At 39.4% G+C, this 23,471-nt stretch overlaps 2 protein-coding genes across 4 annotated transcripts; both read left to right on the top strand.

The window, feature by feature from the left end:
• Positions 1 to 1,566: 1,566 nt before the first annotated feature.
• LOC115684372 (disease resistance protein L6-like) lies at positions 1,567 to 11,435 on the top strand. Its single transcript, XM_056318672.1, has 6 exons — positions 1,567 to 2,881; positions 3,417 to 3,460; positions 8,050 to 8,232; positions 8,315 to 8,993; positions 9,090 to 10,185; positions 10,413 to 11,435. Exons 1-6 carry the CDS (start codon positions 1,692 to 1,694, stop codon positions 11,382 to 11,384), a joined length of 4,164 nt encoding a protein of 1,387 aa, XP_056174647.1. The 5' UTR covers positions 1,567 to 1,691; the 3' UTR covers positions 11,385 to 11,435.
• A 3,162-nt stretch (positions 11,436 to 14,597) lies between these two features.
• On the top strand, positions 14,598 to 17,493 carry LOC115684386 (uncharacterized). 3 transcript variants are annotated; one of them, XM_056318674.1, is made up of 6 exons: positions 14,598 to 15,147; positions 15,590 to 15,738; positions 15,821 to 15,934; positions 16,054 to 16,182; positions 16,258 to 16,449; positions 16,539 to 17,493. In XM_056318674.1, exons 1-6 carry the CDS (start codon positions 15,102 to 15,104, stop codon positions 16,845 to 16,847), a joined length of 939 nt encoding a protein of 312 aa, XP_056174649.1. In that variant the 5' UTR covers positions 14,598 to 15,101; the 3' UTR covers positions 16,848 to 17,493. The 3 variants fall into 3 exon arrangements, with proteins under 3 accessions (XP_056174649.1, XP_056174650.1, XP_056174651.1); XM_056318675.1 differs by lacking the exon at positions 15,821 to 15,934; XM_056318676.1 differs by lacking the exon at positions 16,258 to 16,449.
• The last annotated feature ends 5,978 nt before the right edge of the window (positions 17,494 to 23,471 follow it).

Here is a 23,471-nt window from a genome sequence, read left to right as displayed (position 1 = left end):
CATCAGACCTATTTTGGCTGGCCGGCACTGACGTGGATGCCGGCCGACTGGCCGATGCGGACGTGATAATTTTTAATTTTTTTTTAAAATATTGAATTTTTTTTATTTTTTTCCTTTTTATTTTTTTTGCTGTCCTTCTTCCCATCGGACTGGCCAGGTGACCTCACCGACCACTGGTTTGGCAAAGGCGAGCTCACCTCACCGTCGCGGGCGAGATCGGCCATGTCGAGGGTGAGCTCGACCTCGCCTAGATTTGGCAAGGTCAAGTCTCATCATGGCTGTGGGCGAGGTCGACCATGGCGAGGCTCAACCTTGCTGGCACTGGCGAGGGCGACGACCTCGCCAGATATGGGCGAGGTTGAGCTCGCCCTCGCCATTTCCAACCTCAACCGCGACGACGAGGTGAGCTCGCCCTCGCCATGGTTGACCCCGCCCGTGACAGTGAGGTTATCGCTCTGGCCATGGCTGAGCGAGGACGAGCTCGCCCTCACCATGGTCGGTCTCGCCCGCAATGGCAAGGTGAGCTCGCCCTCGCCAGTGCTGGCGAGGTCGAGCCTGGCCCTTGCCAGACTAGTGGCCGATGAGGGCCTTAGCCCCTAGCCGATCCAGAGACCGGCTAGGGGAAGAAGGGAAGAAAAAAAAAGGAATAATAATAATAATAATAAATTGAATTTTTTTAAAAAAATTAAAAAATTGTCACGTCAGCGTCGGTCAGATATCCAGCGTCCATGTCAGTGCCACTCGGCCAAAATTGGGCGGATGGGTTGAATTAGCACAAATGCAGAAGATTTAGGATTGAATTGATCACATAAAAAAGGTTTTATGACTGAATTGGTACAATTGCGATAAGTTTATGATTGTTTAGTAATTTTTCCTTTTTTTTCCAACGTAAAACAACAAGCTTATATAAGGGGAAAACGATTTCCCCATTTGGACCTAAACAACCAAACAAATGAAGCTAAAAATTTTCCTTAAAAATGATTTTTATAAAGGGTTAATACCATGAAAAACTCCAATCTGGTACAACTATGACAATTTTACCCCGAACTAATTTTTTGACAACCAAAAATTCCAAACTGGTACACATGTGATAAATTTACTCCCAAACTACTCTAAATTGATATATTTGTGACAAATTTACTTTCCGTTAAATTGGTTCAGCACCACGAAAAATCACAAATTGGTAAATCTATGATAAACAGAATGGTAAAACCCCAAACTGGTACATCCGTCAATTATCATATGTCATCAAACTTAGTAATTTGACAGTAAAATTTAACGAAAACTAGAGGAGGTTAAATTTATCACATATGTACCAGTTTGAGGTTTTTGATAATTAAAAAATTAATTTAGGATAAAATTATCATAAGTTTACCGATTTGAAATTTTTCGTAATATAAACCTTTTATAAAATATACAAAGTTTACAGCGAAACAAAGTATCCTAAATTTTGTTTTCGCATTACTCCTCTATCTTCGTGCCCAAGTAATGGACGTTGACTTGTGGTAGCACTTTGCCGTTGAACTCCCGACAATAAATGAAGAAAATGGGAAGATCAAATGACAAGAAGGAGAACCAAACCAAAAAGCGGGGAAGAAGAATGAAGAGAGCTATTGCGCTTGGGTGGTGAATCCAGAGCCAAATCAAACGTGTGCTTTGCAATTTGCCTTCATTAAATAAGAAGTAACGCGATGGACAACCTGTGGCGAAGGATTCGCAACAGGAAGAGCAGCAGTAAATCAATATCGGAGAAAAATGAGACCCAGAACAAGCCGCAAGAGCCTGAGCCGGAAGAAAGTGCACTGGGGTTGTCGGGGAACCCCAACAAGTGGTTGGATCTTAAGGATCTTCTTAGGGCTCCGCAAGAAAGTGCGACACGGAACAAGCCGCAAGAGCCTAAGCCAGAAAGAAAAGTGCTGGTGTTGTTGGCGAACCCCGCGAAGTGGTTCGATCTTGAGGATCTTTTTAGGGCCAGTGCGGAGGTATTGGGGAGAGGGACGGTCGGGACGACTTACAAGGCACACCTGGACGATGGGACCACGGTGGTCGTGAAGAGGCTCAACCATGTGGTCTTGTCGGCCGAGGATTTCCGGGACAAGGTCGTAGCTCTCGCAGCGATGGACCATGAGAACCTGGTCCCTCTGAGGGGTTACTACTACAGCAAAGAAGAGAAGTTGCTCTTTTACGATTACATGCCCCTGGGAAGCCTGTCGAGCCAATTGCATGGATCCAGAGGATCCGGAAGGACTCCCCTGAGCTGGGAAGTCAGGCTTTCGATTGCCCTCGGAGCTGCCCGGGCCATCGAGCACCTACACGCCCAACGTCGTCCCAATATCCTCCACGGGAGAATCAAGTCATCCAACGTCCTCCTCACGCCGTCCTACGAGGTCCGGGTCTCCGATTACGGCATCGCCCCCCTCAGAAGTTCTGCCCTGGTGGGTGCGGCCGACTCAACAATGGCGGATGTGTACAAGTTCGGGTTGTTACTTCTGGAGCTCCTGACCGGGAAGCTTCCCACCCAGCTCCCAATTAAGAAAGGTGCAGATCTTGCTTGGTGGGTCCAGTCCTTGCCTGATGAGGAGTCCATTACTGGAATTTTTGATGAGGCGCTCGGGAGTTTCATTAAGGAGATGATTGAGCTCTTCGGGGTGGCGATCCATTGTGTATCCCCGAATTCGCATGAGCGCCCTCAGATGTCTGAAGTACGGAGGAAGATCGAGGAGCTGTGTAGCCCTGGGGGACAGCGAGATGGGGACTCACTGCCCGACAAGGTCAGCGAAGGGACCAAGGATACATCTTCTGGGCTTATTCCTAGTGCACAGGTAGACAGGGACTCGCAGCTCAACCAATTCAGGGAGGTGAACAATGATATCTATACTCGGTGAGTTGATTTAGAGACTGGCAGAAAAGCTTCGTTGCCTTAATACATCACGACTGCGTTTAGCAAAATAAGATCAATTTAATCTTTTCCACGTTTGCCATAGACAAGTTAATTGCTGAGGAAGTCAATATCAAACTAAAGAAGAGGAGCGGGGAAGGAGGGATAGAAACATGCGAGTTTCGCATCTTTGATGCAATTAAGAACAGTAAGGAGTTTCAGGCCATTGGTTACTTGTATAGTAGGAAGAACTAGTGAGGGTAACTACCTACGAACAATCTTTCATGCAATAAGAGAAGGCTCCACCCAAAATAAATGAATCAATGACACAAAGCTTCCCCTAGCCCAAAGGTACGTGTAACAATCCACAAAAAAAAAAAAATTGTGTCAATCATCTTGGATAGATCGAACTGGGATGACTTCTGGATTTCCCTTCACGATGTGGGTGCTACTCTAGCTCTTTCAAGATGCTTGACTTAAAGAAATTTGATTTAATCTCGGTGAACGATGGACCTCACCCAGTAGATACTTTTTGCAGGAAACCACCAGATGGGGTTCTGGAAGTTTCTGAAAGAGTTTATGGTAAGTTTTTTAAATATTCAATATTGGTCTCTTGATTGAGAGTGCAACATTGGCAGGGTACTGTTTTCTACCTACTTTCTTTAGCTTTAGTGTTCTGGATTCATTGAGCTGGTATTAATTGCCTCTACTTTTGTATACTACGATTTACCTTCTCTTGGGACAAAGGTACTTCAACAATGGGAGAATTAACAGGAAGCCTGTTTCGTTTGGCAACAAACAGTTTAGGTTACTGATATGCTTCTGCTAAAGCATTGGTGGCATACTGTTACCATAGTAATTTTGCAAAAGCATTAGTATTTTTTTTTTTTTGGGGGGGGGGGCGGTGAAATGGGGCTCTAGGGCCACAAAAATCAAGGATGGATGTCATAGACTAGGATAAGAAACAGCCTGTTTCCTGCAGAAGCAGAGTAATATCTGACTGGAGGTCTACTGAGCTGAACTCATTGCCTCCTATCAACAAACGCTGATTAGCAAGCCACCTGGCATAAGCATTGCCGGCCTAATAAATTTTTTCATGTACCCTTGCAATCATTTTTGATTAACTTTGTCTGCCAATTATGAGTCCACTTCTAGTATCAGTCAGCGGAAACTCATGTACCAGGCAACGATTAAATTGTACCACAGGCCACAACTTCTGTGACCGCTGGGAGTTACCTATTGAAAAGTAGAGCTCATTCAGAAAGTCAACACATGCATTACCTAACAATCCATAGCTGGTGAAAGATATTCTAACCTTCATTGCCAACTCCCACTTGACAGAATCTTTAACCTACATTGCTTTTCAATAGTATTCCGGTTTGTAGTAAAAAACAATGTGCAATTATGGAGAATACCTCTGTACAAGTTTAAAAGTTCTACTAAGTCTTCTTAAAGTGGGTTCAGATGAAGGTGGTTCTTGTTCTGATTCTTGATCAGAGTCTACAACAAACAATTTCATAATTCTTAACCAGAATATTCTTAGAAACCCCCTCAATTGAATCTTTCTGGTCTCCTCTGTTTGTTTCCTCACACTAGATTCTACCACAGATTTGTCATTGTACATCATGTTTTCATTGAATGTAACATCATTAGTTCCAAATACCGATAGCCAAAATAATCAGAACCATATCCAACGATAAAACATTTTTTGACCTTTGCATCGAGCTTGTCTACATTTTCAGAATCAATGTGCACTTATTAAATAGAACCAAAAAGTTTCAGATGCTAGAGATTTACTTTCTTTCCAGTCCATTCTTTTTCTAGTAGCTTGAAATATAGTGGAACCGAAGGTCCTATATTGATCAGGATGCTGCCGTGTTAACTGCATCTGCTCAACATGTATCCTCATATTTCTTGCATTCTCATGTAGAGTTTAGTTCATTTTCTCAGCTCTGTTTTGCCATAACCCGTTGGGAACTGTTCTAGTTATCATGATTTCATTCTATGTACAAAACTTCTTGAACACCCTGTTATCATACACACCACCATTGTCACTTTAGACATTTAATTTTAAACTGGTCTCATTCTCCACTTCAGCTTTTCACGTCTTAAGAGTAGTAAACACAACAGATATATTTTTCAGAAAATAAGCTCATAGTTTCCTGGTGGAGTCGTCAATGAATGTGACGTAGTACTGTAAGCCTCTAAGGGAATGCATAAACTGGCCCCTAGACATTTGTATGCATCAACTCTAACTTTCCTTTCTTTGATTCTCTTCCGGTCTTCAAAAATGCTAACATGTTCCTACTTACCCAGAACGTAATCCTAACATAGATCAATATTTACGAACTCGAAATTAGCAAATTTTCCATTTGATGCTAACACCCCTATCCCTTTTTCCTCGTGTGTCCACCCCTATGGTGCTATAGTTTGGAATCAGCTTCTGAGTTAGTAATTGCTATTATTTATCTTTTGCTTTTGGTCATGTACAGTGTTTCCAATTTTGTTCCCTATGCTGCAACCATATTTTCAACAATCTTCCATGAGCCATCTAGAAAAGTAGGTCTGTATCTTGTGTTGTCTAATTGACCTGTGGACATCAAATTTCTCATAAGGCTAGGAACATATATGAAATCATGCAACTTCCATTAAGAACTATTGGTAGTCTTTATGGGAATCTCATCCTTCCCTAGAATAGTCAAAGGTTCATCCTCAGCAAGATAGACCTTTCCAAACTCTTCTACAACAAAATTTTGGATTAATTCTTCGCACGGAGTTGAGTAAAATGACACCCCTCAGTCTCTCAGTCTAGAATCTAAGACTCAATTGGACTGTCAACTCTCAAAATTAGGACATCTTGGACAAACGTCTGTTCAATAGTTGCATTCACAGATTACTCCTCTTGATTCGCAACCCGATTCTGATTTTTCTTCTTCTTTGGAGTTTTGCAATCTTATTTAAGGTCCCTTCTTTTCGCAATTCTAGCACCATGAGATCTGGATTTACTTCCTCTCTAGACTTCAATCTATCATGATTGTGGTTTTAATCTCGTTGAAAGCTTCTCCCTCTACCTTTAGTACACAAGGCAGTGGTCAAAGATTCACCTGTCTATTTTTACGATTGTCTTCGATGAGAATTAAATTTTGGATCTCCTGAAGCTTTGACTAGAAAAACTACTCACCGCAAACACAGTTGGGCTCCAACTTTTAGGTAGAAAAATAACAAAATGAAAGCTTTTGCGTTGTTATTGAAGTTCATTTCCATCTAACTCAACTGAGTTGTAAACACATTGGATTTGTTGATGTGATCTGTCATCGAACCACGTTCGTCCAGCTTCATATTGAACCGACGAAGTACCGGATATACCTCGTTTGATGCAAAGGGATTCTCGTGCATGTTGGATGAAGCCCCTATCATATCCATGTTCATCTTCTCGTTGGCAAGGTTGAAGGCAACGTTCTAGTCCATGTGAGATGAATCATGCTTAGGGCCGATCTAACAATTCCTGGTCTTCTTGCTTCATCGTTTATCTCCCGATAGAGGCTGATACGGGTTCCTCTAATACTGCAGATCCTTGATCTACATCTTATGGTATCCAAAATCCTAGCTAATGAATCGATGAATCTTTACATCCCTTTCGTACATCTTTGTCGCTTCCACTATTCTGTTGAATCAAGGCTCTTCTACCGGTTATAAGGAACGAGAAACTTAAAAGAGAAATCGGAGAAGAAGATACAAGAATTTTTACACGAGAGATCGCACCAATATTAATAGTAGTCCAGGGCCTACAAAGCTAAGATAGATATTACATGTATACCTTTTCATAAAAATTCTCCAGCCCCCAAGCCTCCAATTTGACGCTGTCCCCCGCCAACTCATTGCTAGAGTTGGAGCTGCGAGATTTGAGCTCCAGCTTTAACAATTGGGGCTCAACTTTGATAAGAAGACTTCAGTTCAAGCCTCATTGAGGAGACGAAGACCCGTAAATAATTAATGATTGCTAAGCTATCAGACTATGGAGATTAATCCGAAATTAGAGTAGGTCAGTCCGGTGCTCAGCCTTAAAGACCATAGCCTTGAAATACTAGCTGTCTTGGAAGCTTTTTCAGCAGGATAAGAAAGGCCCACATCGTAAACGGGTAGAGAGAGGGGGGAGGGTCTCTTCTCAATGGGCCCGCTTCACTTGGTTAAGATTCTTAACCATTCATCAAATGGATGGTTAACTTAAGAAGGCGCATGAACCATTCACCAAGACTTTTTAAGATACAAATGGATGCTATTTGTTTTGAAAGGCTGGAAAGCCTAGAAGTAGAAAGAAGTATTCTTCGATGGAGCTAATTAGCTACAAGCACTTTCTGTGATTGCTTCCTTATTAATCACAAAGGCTCTTGCGGGTGCCACTGTCTAGTCATATATTGCATATTTCTCCATGCCCAAATGAACTTGCCGGTGAAAGGTCATAAGCATTCAATAGGTTTATCTGCAGAAGATTCTCATGACTTTCTGTGATTGCTTCCTTATTAATCACAGAGGCTCTTGCGGGTGCCACTGTCTAGTCATATATTGCATATTTCTCCATGCCCAAATGAACTTGCCGGTGAAAGGTCATAAGCATTCAATAGGTTTATCTGCAGAAGATTCTCATGAGGTGCTTATCCTTCTAGTTCAGGGGATCATTTCATTAGTTGATTCATCATTTCTCTGGAAATATCAATCACGCTGCACGTCTATGGAAATGATTTGCTATACATAGGTTTCATACTTACAAGAACCTTTCCTAGTCACTCTTTTCTGGAAGTTTATGAGCTTATTTCTTCGGTTTAGTTTCTAAACAACTTTTGACAGCGTAGCAAGTCATCAGACGTAATTTGGAAGCTATCTTGCATGAATACTTCATTTTACCTCAAGAAGTAGATTCATTTCATAGTCTGTCAAGTTTATACAGAGCCCAATGGAAGGACACACTTGATGATAGATGTCTCCTGTTAGCTTCATCTATATTTGTACGGAAATCTTATGCACATAATGATTGACATATTTGGATGTGGATGCAGTGTTTGAATACTGTCTTACCACGGAAATCTTACGCACGTAATGATCATTGAGCAATGTCAAAAAAGTCTCATTCGATCTTCTTCGTCACGCCGCTTCTTCTAACTTGCTTGTTTCAGGAACTCCGCCAATGTCACCTTTGCTTTCAAAAAGTCCAATTCATTCAGCTCTTGAGGGATCTTTTGGAAGTTTTGAATTAGCCACAAAATCACCCTACACTTCACCAAGTATTGAGTTGGATCAGCAATATGGCACGAATGTGGAAGGGAATGGTCAGTCATACTCACTGTCCGATCTCACAGGTTCATTTTCTTCACCTTCGCATTCTGCAATTGCCTGAATTCTCTTTATGGCCATTATTGCTCAACGTTTTTTATAAAACAGGTGAGAACACAGAATCTGTGAGGTGGGAAGGAATAGCAGCTGTGACAGAAACAAACATGGAGGTAACTTCTGTCAGTGACTCAGCATCCTCATCGGCTGTCAATAATGGCAGTGTATTAGCTGCTGCTGCAGGTGTCTCCAACTCAGCGCAATTCCCTGATATGATGCTGCCGAAACAGGAAAAACTATACCAGCAGGACGGCTCACCATCATCAACCTCCATGTCATTTGGATATGACTACGATGTTTTCCTGAGTTTTAGGGGGCCAGATACTCGCTCAGGCATTACAAATGTCCTCTATACCCGGTTGTTAGGTGCTAGAATCCACACGTTCAAGGACGATGAAGAGCTCCGAGTTGGAGAGGAGTTTGGTCCTGAGTTGCTCAAAGCTATCAGCCAATCAAAAATTGCAATTCCCATCTTTTCCAAGGGCTACGCCTCTAGTAAATGGTGTCTTGATGAGTTGGTCCAAATGGTGGAGTGTAGTAAAACAAGCAGACAGAAGGTTATGCCCATTTTTTATGGCGTTACTCCGGCGGAGGTCCGTCATCAAATTGGGTCTTATGAAGAAGCCTTTCTTTCGCATAAAAGGAAATTTGGCGAGAACGTCAATAAGTGGAAAGCTGCTCTCCGCCATGTTGCCAATCTAAATGGATGGGACAATTCGAAGAAGGACAGGTATGTCATTTTCTGCGTTATCATTTTGGCGCAATGTTTCCATAATATTAACTTGTTCTTCTAATTATGTTTTCCCTTTTCCTTCCATTATATTAGAGGTGAAGGAGAACTGACGGACGAGATTGTCCGGAAGGTGATAGGTGAGTTGAAAACAGCTCATCTGCTGGTGATAGACTGCTTGGTCGGATTTGAAAATCATGTTAAGGAAATCGATACAATGATGTGTGGTGATTCGGAGGATATAAGGATTCTCGGAATCCATGGTATGGGGGGTGTAGGAAAGACTACTCTTGCCAAGATCATCTACAATCGGTTATCACATCATTTTGAAGCTTGTTGCTTCATTTCTAATATCAGGGAAACGTCAGAGCTAAAGGGTATAAAAGGTTTGCAGAAACAACTAATCTCTGATGTTCTCAAAGCACAGCTGTTGAACATTAGCAATGTTGAGGAAGGAATGAAGATAATAAAAAATGGGTTACGCGATAAAAAGGTTCTGGTGCTACTTGATGATGTTGATCAAATGACTCAGTGGGATGCACTAATAGGAAATCCTGCATTGCTCGGTTTAGGAAGTAGGATTATCATAACTAGTAGAAACAGGGATATTGTCGATGTTCTTGAGTTTTGTTATCCATATGAGCTTAAGAGCATGGACTTTGATCAATCGCTTCAACTTTTTTGCAAACATGCTTTTGGAAGAGATTACCCTTCGGATGACTATGTTGCTTTCTCCACAGAAGTAGTCAAAAGTACAGGAGGTCTTCCTCTTGCTCTTGAGGCTATAGGTAAACTACTTCCGTGCAGAAGCAAAGATCATTGGGATGCGATATTAAAGAAGTTGAAACAAGTTCCTCTCAAAGAAGTAAAACGAAAGTTGAAAATAAGTTATGATGTCTTGGATGATTGGCAAAAGCATATCTTTCTTGATATAGCTTGTCTTTTCGCTGGATCTGATCAAAGGATAGCACTCCACTCGTGGAAAAATTCCAATCTCTTCCCAGAGGTAGATCTTGAGGTCCTTCAGAAAATGTCTCTGATAAAAATCGGCAAAGACAATGAGCTATGGATGCATGATCAGCTAAGAGGCCTTGGTAGAAACATTGTTCTTCGAGAATGTGATGAGGAACGAAAAAAACAGACTCGGTTGGGGAACCATGAGGAAGGTTTGGACGTGGTGATGGAAAAGAAGGTAAATTTGCATTTCAATAACTTTATCCCCATCAAGCTGACAATTTCATGCCTTTTCACTGTGATTGTTTCCTCAATAATATTTAAGGGAAGTTAGTTTATTATCTCATTATTACTGTTACAACTTGTTTTTTGGTTATACAAATGCTTAGATTTATCTTTCATGTTCGGAAAGACGATTATACTTGTTCAATATAATATACTTGCCCTTTTGTTTTACTATCGCAGGGAACCAAAAAAATTGAAGCTCTTTGTCGAAAATTTGATCCTCAGTTGCTCTACTATTTTGCCAATGAAGAAGTTGAGAGGCTATCTAATCAAAGATACCCTGAAGTGAGGATTTTCCAGCATAACTGGCCTTCAAATGATTTCCCAGCCAATCTACAAAACAATACGCTTGTGCTTTCCAAGTTGAGATCGCTTTCGTGGCATCATTTTCCCATAGAAGTTCAGATCACCAATTTTTCTATGATGAACATAGTCATTCTGCATTTGGTGCATTGCCCTAATTTAATTGATGTTCAAAGCATTGAAGGCTTGGCGAGTCTCAGAATTTTGAAGCTCATAAAAATTCCGCTACTAAAGAGATTACCCGATCTATTCAACGTGAAGAAGCTCAATGAACTGCATTTGGGGCACTGCCACAATCTAATGGACGTCCAAAGCATTGAAAGCTTGGGGAATCTCAGAACTTTGAAGCTCATAGAAATTCCGCTGTTGAAGAGATTTCCTGATTCATCAAACTTGAAGAAGCTCACTGAACTTCACTTGCGGTATTGTTGTGGACTAACTGAAATAAAAAGCTTTGCGGGTTTGGAGAATTTGATGATGTTAAAGCTAGGAGAACTTCCTCTACTTGAGAGATTGCCCAATTTATCAAACTTGAAGAAGCTTACACAACTTGACCTACGCCGATGTCACAATCTTGTGAAGATTCAAGGAAGATTGGAATCATTGGAAGACTTGTGCATAAAAGGATGCAGATCTTTAGATGAGGTGGTTGATCCAGCTTCGAGTTTCAAGAAACTAAAATCTTTGCGGATACATGATTGCAAGAAGTTACATCTCGACAGGATATGGGTCTCGAAATTCGAAATATTTGATGGAGTATATGAAAATTCGACATGTTTGATACTGAGTAAGGTAGGCATTTGTGTTTGTCAGCTAGGTAGACAATTCTTTTTGCCATCCCTTCCATAGTGAAAATTAACAGACATAATGTACACATTTTGTCTAATCGAGAATTGATCAGATTATCCTCTTGTCAATATAATCTGAGTGGAATTAGTTTTTCTACAAATACAACTAGTAATTCTGTCAAAAACAAGAGTTGATTAGGTCATCCTCTCGTCATGAATTAATTGGAGTTTTACCAAGTAGAGTAGATCAACATCAAGGACTCTTGTCAACATGTCAATACTCATTGTGCACACTCAATATTGTATCTTCTGAAAAGCAATTGCACTTGATAAAACCAAACAGCATCTTGAGAGATCGAACCAATGGGTGCCTCGGTGCTTAATGAGTGGGTTGACCATCACTACAAAAAAACAAGGATTTAGCCACGGAAATTAGCGACGAATAATTTTTCGTGGCTAATTTGCGACAAAAAAAAATCCATGGCAAATTTGCGACAGAATTTGCCACGAAAAAAAATCCGTGGCTAATTTGCGACGGAATTAGCGACGAATTTTTTTCCGTTGCTAATTTGCGACGAAAAAAAATGTCGTCGCTAATTTGCGACGGAATTTGCCACGAAAAAAAAATTGTGGCTAATTTGCGACGGAATTTGCCATGAAAAAAAATTCGTGGCAAATTTGCGACGAATTCTTTTTCCGTTGCTAATTTGCGACGAAAAAAAATATCGTCGCTAATTTGCGACGGAATTTGCCACGAAAAAAATCCGTCACTAATTTGCAACGGAATTTGCGACGAAAAATTATTCGTTGCTAATTTGCGACGGAGTTAGCGACGGATTTTTTTTCGTCGCTAATTTTGCGACGTAATTTCCTTCATGATATTTGCTCAACAGTGTTAAAAGCATCACACATGGAGAAACTGGAGAAAGACATTCTAATTATTCTTTGCAATTTAGAAAGGATATTTCCTCCATCGTTTTTTGATTCAATGGAGCATCTCTTAGTTCACTTGCCTTATGAGGCCAAAGTTGCAGGTCCCGTCCAATTTCGATGGATGTATCCATTTAAGAGATAAAAAAATTTTCAAAATAAATTTCAAAATACTTTATTATTTATTATGTTCTGATAAACTTCTTTCTATTGCAACAAGGTTCTTATATCATTTGAAGAAAAAAGTGAAGAATAAGGCATGTGTTGAAGCTTCAATTTGTAACGCATATATTGTGGAAGAAGTGACAACATTTACATCATACTATTTTGAGCCGCACGTGCAGTGCAAGAGGCGGAGAGCAGGAAGAAATGATGAGGGTCCCATCGATCCCAATTGCAAATCATTCTCTATTTTCAATTATCTCGATCGACCAAGCGGCGCATGTAAGCTTAACAGGCGAAGAACAACAGGCAGCCCATACATATATTTTACTGAATTGTCAAGAAGTGGAGCCATACTTCCAATAAGTGTATATTTGCAAATATATGTATTGCGTGTCAAATATTTACTAATATATAAATGTAAATTGTTAATAGGATTTTTCAAAATTCAATATATGGACTACCACCAAATGAGTTTGACCGTTTATGCGATAAACAATTTGCAGCATGGTTCAAAACATATGTAAGTTGTCTATAGACCAAAACCAAGTTATTAATATTTTATACATCATTTAAATATATATTATTGACTTTGCGTGTGTGATATTAGGTTCACAGTAATCATGATCAAGTTGAAGAGCAATGATTGTTATATTATCTGTCATGAGGTCCACAGTCGAGCATACGAACTTGGCCAGCATATTTCATAAATGGGTATAATTTTCACACTCAAGAATATGGAATAGGAAAAGCCACAATGAATAGTGGTGTGTGTGATCGGTCATCCAATTGTGGTAATTCAAAAGATGATTTTTATGGCTTGTTGGATGAAATCATCGAGATAGAGTACCCCGGACCATTAATGCGGGTTGTGTTATTTAAGTGCATATGGTTCGACCCCGTCAAAGGAATGAAGGTGCATACGAAATTTAATTTGGTTAAAATAAATCTCAAGAAAAGGTATATGAAATATGAACCATTTGTGTTGGCACAACAAGCAATTCAAGTATATTATGCATCATATCCTAGTTTGAAACCTGACAAAGCTGATTAGTGGGCTGTATGTAAAATCAAAGCATGAAGAAAAATCGAGGAACACTGGAAGGATACAGCATATCAACAAGAGGAAGTTTGTAACGCGGTTCAAACCGAGGAATATTACATTCCTACTCTACGAGATCCATGTGGAGCAATGATAGATATAGATCTAACCGAAATTCGCGAATCAAATTTAGAAGGTGTTGCAGAATCTGATTTTGAGACAGAGGATGATGAGGATGATGAGGATGATGATGATAATGATGATGACGATGATGACGACGATGATGCTCAAGAAGAAGATCAAGATCAAGATCAAGATCAAGACGAAGGTGAAGATGAAGATTTAGATTTTTGAGATTTTTTACTAATTATGTCGTAATTATTATTATTATTATTATTATGACAAGAGTTTATTGTTGTTGTCATATTTATTATTGTTGTTGTTGTCGTAATTATTAGTATTGTTGTTGTTGTTGTTATTATTATTATTATTATTATTATTATTGTTAATTAAACGTTATTGTCGGGAAAAAAATGAATTAGGCGTGTGTGGGCTAGTAGAAATGAAATTCGTGGCTAAATCCGTGGCAAATTTGCGACGGATTTATCAATGAATTTCATAAAAAAATTGCCCACAATTCATTTTTTATGAAATTCGTGGTAAACTCCGCGGCAAATTTGCCACGGATTTTGCCACGAATTTTAAAAAAATGGCCACAAACATGCCTAAGTAATTTTTCATGAAATCCGTGGCAAATTTGCCACGGATTTTAGCCACGAATTTCATAAAATGTGAATTTTTGATATTTTATGAAATTCGTGGCTAAAATCCGTGGCAAATTTGCTACGGATTTTAGCCACGAATTTCATAAAAAAATGAACGTAGGCATGTGTATGGGCATTTTTTAAAATTCGTGGCTAAAATCCGTGACAAATTTTGTCACGGATTTTAGCCACGAATTTCATAAAAATGAATTTTTGGCATTTTATGAAATTCGTGGCTAAAATCCGTGGCAAATTTGCTACGAATTTTAGTCACGAATTTCATAAAAAAATGAACGTAGGCATGTGTATGGGCATTTTTTAAAATTCGTGGCTAAAATCCGTAGCAAATTTCTTCCCTCTCCCCCGCACCCCCCACACTCCCAGACCTCTCGCGCTCGCTAGGGTTTTAGGTATCCCCTTCCCCCCGCACTTCCTCCCGCGACTCCTCCTCGCCCGTGGCCTCCGGAGCCCTAGAGGAAATCGAGCCAGAGAAGAGCAATCTCCGATTCGATCCCTCCCGGAGCTCACCGTCCATGGCGATCATCTCCGACTTCGAGGAGGAAGAGGAGAAGCAACCTGGGGCCAAGCCCTCGGCCTCGTCCTCGGCCTCCTCCTCTGCCGCGGCGGAGTTCATCGCGAGGTTCGATCCGTCCAGGCCACTGGGGTTCATCGAGGAGGCCTCAAGTTCGTGGCCGAGCGGAGCGATTTCCTCGCGCATGAGGCGGCGGAGAGGGACGTCGCGGCGGTGTTGAGGGCGGTGAGGGAGAAGCAGAAGCTGAGGTAGGTCGAGAGGGAGAAGGAGAGGGAGCGGGAGAGGGCTAAGAAGGCGGCGGCGGCGGCTAAGAAGGTGGAGGAAGAGAAGAAGGTGCAGGAGGTGGAGATGAAGGATGCGGAGGAAGAGAAGGAGGAGAAGAGTGGAGCGATAGGTAAGGGCTTTTGATTTTTCTTGGACAGTGTCGTGATTTGTTGCTTGCTACGCATGAGCGCGATGAGTGCCTGTCGAGACGCTGCTGGGGTTGAGACATCTATATAGCTTAGATGAGAAGTACATTACATAGTGATCGCTCATGATGTGGCTCTTTTCTCCTGCTATAGTTAGGCTGTGACGGTTTCGTGGCCGTAGTCATCTATATAGCTTGGATGTTTTCTCTGGTTGGCTATTTAATGGCGATGGGCAGGGAAAATGTTTCATTCTATTATGCTATCGATTTCGCTAAAGTGTGGATATTCTTTGATGGGTACTTGCTCGTTTGTTCAGCAATCTGAACTCTCCCGAATAATTAAATTTCTCTTGTGTTGATCTCTCCTATAATCTGTTTAAGCGTGCATTGGCTTATTCAAGTATTCTTTTTTTTTCTGAGATGGAAGGTACTATTGCCCGTACTCATGTTGGTCTCGAAGATAATCACAGCACAGCTTCGAGTTTTGCTGTGGCACTTGGCAACAGCAGTTGGTCTGATCTTCCGTCTCCAAGCTCTTGGAACATTGATATTCTCGTAGATTCAATCAAGCAGCTTGTGAGTTTGACATTTCTGATTCAATCTTTGGCTTTAATGGTATGCGTATAGTACACTTTTAGAAGCAATTCTTTGAATACAGGCGCCTGGAATCAATTGGTTATCAGTAATTGAAAGCCTGGATCATGAAGGATTCTACTTGCCTAATGAGGAAGCATTTTCTTTCTTCATGTCTGTTTATCGATGTGCTTGTCAGGTGTGTTTGCATGTCTTGTCTAGTTTTTGGAAATTGTTTTGCCTGAACATGAAGTTCTATTATGAGCCCTAGCAACTTATCTGCTGAAGTTTATGGAATCTTGAACTTGGGTTGTGCAGGATCCTTTTCCTCTCAAGGCCATATGTGGGTCTGTCTGGAAGAATATTGAGGGCCAGATATCATTCTTAAAATATGCTGTGTCAGCTCCTCCCGAAGCATTTACCTTTGCTCATTCTGCGAGGCAGCTGGTATGTGCTATAGAACTTGTAATCCTTCCCTTTATTGTTTATTTGGTTCTAATTATATGGTAAAATTCTGTGTAGGCTTATGTTGATGCGATATATGGTCATAAGCTCCAGCTTGGACATGCAAATCATGCTTGGTTGTGCCTTGACCTCTTAGATGTGTTGTGTCAAATTGCTGAGGCTGGTTACGCTGGATCTGTTCGCGCAATACTTGAATACCCTCTCAAATACTGTCCAGAAGTCTTGCTTCTTGCAATGGCACATATTAATGTATGCAATTGGAAATGCATTGACACTTTTCATCGTTTGTCTTGATATAATCATCCTGAATTTGAATCTATGTATTCCTGTGCTTGTAGACTGTATATAATCTCCTGCAGTCTGAAGTCTCCCTTGCCGTGTTTCCCATGATAATGAAAAATGCTGGGGGTGTCGGCATGATCCTTTACCTCTGGCATGTTAACCCGATTCTTGTGTTGAGGGGGTTTGTTGATGCTGCGGGTCTTGATCCAGACTGCATGACTAGAATACTGGACATTTGTGAAGAGCTTAAGGTGAGAGACAGCCGGAAGTTTTTACTGATCCATCCTCTAGGATTTTTTTATGCATTATATTGCTCAGATACCCCGACACTTCTTGTCTTTGTCTTTTCCCCATTAAATGGCTAATGCATTAGACTTATTCACAGTGGACTACACCCTGCGTTTGCAAAGATGGGTTAAAAATATCTTCATGGATGTCTGATTGCATTCCTTGATAGGCGAGTGATCTTTACACTGTTGACCTTATTGTATGTTTTGCTATCAGTGAACCTATAAAAACTGGTATTGGACTATCCTCTACTGAAAATTGTAGATAAGGGTCGAGATCATGTCTCCTTTGGTGCCCTGAACCAATGTAATGAAATGTATGAAGTGATATTAAGTTGCCAATCCAGCATTCTTATCACTGATGCAATTGCTGGATTCCAGAAAATGCTCTGCATGGATCCTAGAAGAAGCAAGATGCTCTGCAAGAACTTCATGATCTTATTACCTCAAAGAGATCCTGAGCATGGCAAAATACCCTTGAGAGGATTATGTTCAAGTACATTGAGCTATGTGTTGATATGCGGAGGGGGAGATTTGCCAAGGATGTTCAAGTACATTGAGCTATATGTTCAAGTACATGGAAAATGTAAATGAATGTATTTCATTTTCATATTATTATAATAGTTTGATCACATTGAGCTATATGTTCAAGTACATGGAAAATGTAGATGAATGTATTTCATTTTCATATTATTATAATATTTTGATGTTCTTAAGTGCTTAATCAATGTTAAATACAAATTCTAGAAATTAATTTTGCTTTAAATTACATTTAAAATCGAATAAGAAAATGAAATACATTCATTTTGGTGGGTAATTTAAATTACCCACGAATTTTGCCACGAATAAGTTAGTCGCAAAAAACTGACAAAAAAAAAATTTGGTGGCAAATTAGTCACGAATTTTGCCACGAAATGTGTTCGTCGCAAATTAGCGATAAATTTTGCCATGAATAATTAGCAACGATTTTTGCTACGAAAATATTTCGTCGCAATTTCGTGACCAACAAAAAAAAATTTTGAAAAAAATAGCGACGAATTTTGCCACGAATATAGTTTGTGGCAAATTAGCGACGAATTTTGCCACGAATATTTAGCGACGAATTTTGCCACGAATAATTTGCCACGAATAAAGTTCGTGGCAAATTAGCGACGAATTTTGCCACGAATATATTTCGTGGCAAATTAGCGACGAATTTTGCCACGAATAAAGTTCGTGGCAAATTAGCGACGAATTTTGCCACGAATAATTTGCGACGAATTTTGCGACGAATTTTGTTTCGTGGCAAATTAGCCACGAATTTTGCCACGAATAATTAGCGACGAATTTTGCAACGAATTTTTTTCGTCGCAAATTAGCGACGAAAATTGAAATTTTTCGTCGCAAAATTTTGCGACGGCCTATTAGCGACGAATTTTTTTCCGTCGCTAATTTCGTCGCAAATTCGTTTAGCGACGAATTTTGCCAAATTTTTCGTGGCAAAATTCGTGGCTAAAACCAACTTTTTTTGTAGTGCATTTCGATGTCTCCAGGTGGAAGACTCGTTGATCTTCCCGAACTTATGACATGACTTATATTATAAGTACACTCTCTGGTTGCATTTTTGCTATATTATGGGTGGAAAACTTCCAAAGTCGTAAGCATTTGTTCCTTGTATATAGTGGGCAAAGAAAATATACTTATGATATCAAAAAGTTATTAAACAAAGAATATGTGCCTGCCTGTTATATCACCAAGAAAAAATTACCTAAATACATATTGAATTAGCATCTAATCAACCTAGCTACATTTCATAATCAAAATTAAGACTTCATATTGTTAATTTTCGTCATAGGTTCACTTACCTAAAAATCGGATAAATAATTATGCATTTGGGCTCATTGAGAAAAATATAAGGCAATTTTGATGAATATTGTTCGAGACAATACCAATCAACACACTCACTATATCCAACAGAATGCATAAACACACCACATTCTTTTGGTTATTTATTTGCATTTTGGTGACTTTTTAATATTTCAATATTTTTTGTTTAGTAGTTATTACTATCCCAAAATATATTTTTACAACATCAACAAATTCAAAGTATTGTATGCATCACACTTTAAGATATATCTCATTGAATCTTTATTGTAACATCAAAACATCTCACGCTCCTTTTAATTTTAGATAAAATTTTCTCATTAAGACGTTAAAAGCCATCAATATTTCACTAGTTTGATATTAATGACGGTGAAATAATTGAAAAAGTCATTAATATATTGTACGAATACTAATTCAATCCTAAACTTTCCAATCTAGACAATGTATTCCTAAACATTTTGACGATTTTCCAACATTGTCCGCTCAGCCAATTTAGGTCGGAAATCGCTGACGTAGCAGTCTAGTCAGTGCTAGCCATCCTACATGGCACAGTCGGCAATCCAACACATACGACACCACCCAAAACGACGTTGTTTTAAGAAATTTTATAAATGTTCTCTTTTCTTTTCTTTTCTTTTCTTTTTCCTTTTGGGATAAGTGCACAAGAAGTCTTAAAACTTGAGTCAAAGTGCAATCAAGTTCTAAAACTTTCATGAAGTGCAATCAAGTCTCTTTGTTAACTCCGTCCAATTTGATTAACAGAAAATGCTAACGCGTCATTTTTTTTACTTGATTAAGATGCCTAGTGCTAACGCGACGCCAAATCAAAAAATAATTTTGAAAATTTCAAAAAAATAAAACATAAAAAATGAAAAGAAAAAGAAAAATACCATGAAAGAAAAAAATGTATGAATTAAAAAAATTTAAAAAGCTAGCTCTCTTTTTGTTTTTTTTTAAGAATGGAAGACCCAGCCTCCTTGGGCTGCTAGTGAGGGCCGGCAACACCTGTTGGGTGTTTGTGAGGGTCAGTGAGCACCTCCAGCCTTCATTGCTCAGAAGCGAGGCCTTGCAGGCCCTTGTCTGCATCACACGGTGATGTCTGCGTGACACGAGGAGTGTAACGACCCGGTTAGATGAGGGCGGAAAGTGGTCACCGCGGCCAGAGGGCCTGGACAAAGAGCAGCTCCTAGCAGACTCTTAGGATGACGAAGAGGGCAGAAATAAATCGAATTGTGCACCGAATAGTGGAGAGCGATTCTGGGATATATATATATATATATATATATATATATATATATATATATATATGAAAATTGAAATTAACTCACGGATGAGCCTTTTATTGTAATAGCAATGCTTAGCTTTGGAACTCCAAAGTTAAGTGTGCACAAGTGGAAGCACTCCCAAGATAGGTGAGTGGACAATACCTCAAGTAAGTTAATCCATGAATATCATGAGAAGGGCTTGCAAGCGTAATGCACAAGAGATCTAATGCTTATTTATGAACATAACAATAGTTTAGTAAAACTCATGTTGTATGGCGATGGTTTCTCAAATTTATGTCGCCATCATCTGGGGCTGCTGCCCCAAATTTTTAGTTTTTGGTTGTGAGAGCTAAACTATATCTCAAGATCGCTCTTTTTCTTGTTCCTAAACCAACACCGCTCCAGATTCTCAAAATGGTGTTCATTAATTTGTTGTCTAATATAAAGCGTGAGTAGTGTAGAGGGAACAAAGTTTCACAATGTTGGGAAGTTCGCAATTTCCCGATTTCGATTGCACATCCTGAAACTAGGGATCGCAAGCATCCTAATGAAATAATTGGGTAGTGTTCTCATGTCATGTCGAGAATTGTCATCCATACCTTGAACATTCTTAAATCATAGCAGTGATAGTAGCATCTTACATATGAAAATAAAAATATTAGCTCAATAATGGATACACAACATAGATTGGTTTGGTTCAATTGAAATCAAATCCATACTAGTTGTCTGTCAGGAAATTGGGCGGATAATAGAATAGGTGCCAATTTTCACTTCGCTTAGTTCGATACATCAATTCAAATACACCTTGTGTTAATATACAAAATTATAATTTACTCAATCCTCGCGTCAATCCTAATAATGTTGGAATAATTAGGTAGAAAATTTGCTACATGTGAAGGCCTCCACACACACACATATATTTGATTCTCCATTCAATCTGTCCAATAAAGATTATTGATGAATGGAGGAGGGCAAGTGCTTTGGAGGCTTTGCTAATTGCATTGGCATTTGCTCTGCAATCAAAGCTCAACTATGAGCTGTTGTTCAGGGGCTTTAGTTAGCTTGCAACCTGAACCACCGTAGAATCATATTCGAGAAGGATTCCACTTCGATTATGTCCTTAATATGATTGACAAACGACTCATCTGGGTTATCCATGGCTTCTTTGGTTAAGCGAATTCGCTTAATTTCGTAGAGGCAATGGCAAGTCAAGTTCCAAGTTACTTAGAGAGAGGGGAATACTTGTGCTGATTGGATTGCAAACTATTCTGTTTTTGGTCGAAAAGCAAAATATTTCATTCATTAACTAAAGAAAGGATAACATAAGTTATGGATTTCTGAATATAAAAGATCCCATAAAAGTAATGGCGGCTTTACGAGCCAATTTTACAGTGGGGCTTTCTTGTGATGAGTCTTGACAATCCAGTCTACCACTTGATTTGATTCGCGTTGGCTGTAGACCAACCCTATAGTTTTTGACTGGGAAAGCTTCTGTTTGCATTCTTTAAGGATGGCTCGAAGCTCCCACGGGCCTGGAGTCTGGCCCATTATAATGTTCACCAAAGATAAGCTATCAGAGCTCACCACTATGCGCAGATCAACAATTCACTGCAGATTAGTTTCCCTTCTCCACATATCAGTTTCATCTTCTAAGTACAATAGAGCCGCATGCAAACATAGGGCTTCGATTTCTAGCACCGAGGAGGCGACTACCCTTTTAGCAAAACTACCCACTACTCTCCTAGTAGAATCTCGGCAGATCCCGGCAATGGCTCCCTCCCTCTCTCCTTCGACGATTGACCCGTCAATGTTGAGTTTTACGCTGCCGGTCTTTGGAGGGGTCCATGAAATAGGTGAGCTCCCCTTTCGCATTTCTCTTTTGATCACTTTGGGGTTTCAACGCTTGAGGTTTTTATCTAAGGCGCATGATTGGCTGGCTATGCCTTACTATGCTATTAGATCTCGAGAATGTATGGCTTTTCATGATATTCCTCCAAGTGGTTGATCTATTTTTTTATAGGAGGTTTTGGCTGGCACCTTGATGCCTCATTCATGTACAACTATGCCTTACTAATTTAATGGTCTCTAAGCCGCGTTTTTTCTCAAAACTAAGGAAATTACTTCTGAAATGAGTTTTGTTGTGGATATGAGTTTTGCAATGTACAATTCCGTCGAAATTGAATGATGGGTTCTATCAGGAAATTTCAAAATGGAAACAGTTAAAAGAATGGTCAAATGGTATAAACACATGGGGAATCTTCATAATCCTACCATGAAAAAGTTATGCGCATCCCCAAAATCGTGGGGCAATTGCCAAGTCGTCAAATTTCCAATAACAATGTGGGGTTATTGCTTGTTTGATTCATGCTTATCTTTGTTATTATATATTAATATGAATATGTTTCTAACAATTCAAGAGGCTTTATATCTACTACAAAGTGTAATCGCCTATAAGAGGTTAATATTCAAATTAATGGTTGTAACTGGATTTCCATAGCTTTAGGCTTCATGATTGCACGTCGACCTTATCCGTGTGTGGTTACAACTTTTCAATTGCCATTGGACTTAACCATTAATTGGTATCTCACTTGGTCTTCAGTTTTTATATTCAATAATTATCCAGATTTATTAGGTAATAATCATCAACCAATCGGCATCGTATGCCGGATAACCATATCATGGTCATCGATGATAATAGTCATCGACAAGCATCTCCACTATCGATAACTCATCGATAGTATAATCATAGTTAACACCGAGTTATATATCTATTCGACTCGGCATCATGTTGATTAAAACTTCCTAGCCATTTTTGGGCGTCAAGAGCAACGTATTTTATATCCATATGGAAGGGCAACAGAAACAAGAGAAAAAGAAATATTACAATAATAAATTGGGGAAATTTAATTTTCATTGCTACATAAAACAATATCGGAAGAGTATACTAACATTCAAAAACTGAAATAAAGTGAAAAAATTGCATAAATAGTATTATAAGTAGATAAAAAATATATACATATATCAAAACCCTCATTTCATCCTTTTCAATTTACTTATATATATTGTCTAATTAACTCAAGTCTGTCCTTCCTCATGTGGAACACACGTCAAATTACCCTATTTGGATAAGGGCATACCTAATGAAATTCACACTTCCGGACCCCTTTATCTTATTAACAAATAATTACGACATTAAAAATAAAATGTCTTTTATTATTTTTAGGCGTTTCGATGAGCTTGCAAGCATAAGGAAGGCAATTAACAATTTATGCGAGCCCCTAACGTAAATAGCGAGTTCATATGTGTGCATGCAACCATAAACAATAATTAATGAAATTTTTGTCGCTGAAGTTCGAGTAAAAATTGAAGACCCTCATGAGTTATATAAGCATCATATTTGGAGTAAGCCAAAAAAAAAACACATATAGCTTATGAAAATACATATATTCCATTGGACGTTTCGAACAATGTATTTTCTCTCTTCAAAACGAAAGGATACAAAATAGAAAAAAGCCACAAAGTGGCGGAGTCAATCCCACTGTCACCCATTTTATACTTATCCGTCCACGAGTAT

Source organism: Syzygium oleosum, unplaced genomic scaffold, assembly GCF_021117445.2.
Source record: "Syzygium oleosum isolate NSW1041296 unplaced genomic scaffold, Sole_v2.1 Sole_v2.16, whole genome shotgun sequence".
NCBI classification, from domain to species: domain Eukaryota; kingdom Viridiplantae; phylum Streptophyta; class Magnoliopsida; order Myrtales; family Myrtaceae; genus Syzygium; species Syzygium oleosum.
The sequence above is the reverse complement of the archived record's forward strand: the minus strand, read 5'-3'. Positions and strand labels throughout refer to the sequence as shown.

Coding starts and splice junctions, on each gene's coding strand:
- LOC115684372 (XM_056318672.1), top strand. CDS start 1,692: ATGGACAACCTGTGGCGAAGGATTCGCAACAGGAAGAGCAGCAGTAAA. Junction 2,882..3,416: donor AACAATGATATCTATACTCG/GTGAGTTGATTT, acceptor TACTTTTTGCAG/GAAACCACCAGATGGGGTTC. Junction 8,233..8,314: donor CTCACTGTCCGATCTCACAG/GTTCATTTTCTT, acceptor TTTATAAAACAG/GTGAGAACACAGAATCTGTG.
- LOC115684386 (XM_056318674.1), top strand. CDS start 15,102: ATGAAGGATGCGGAGGAAGAGAAGGAGGAGAAGAGTGGAGCGATAG. Junction 15,739..15,820: donor TAGATTCAATCAAGCAGCTT/GTGAGTTTGACA, acceptor CTTTGAATACAG/GCGCCTGGAATCAATTGGTT. Junction 15,935..16,053: donor TTTATCGATGTGCTTGTCAG/GTGTGTTTGCAT, acceptor TGGGTTGTGCAG/GATCCTTTTCCTCTCAAGGC.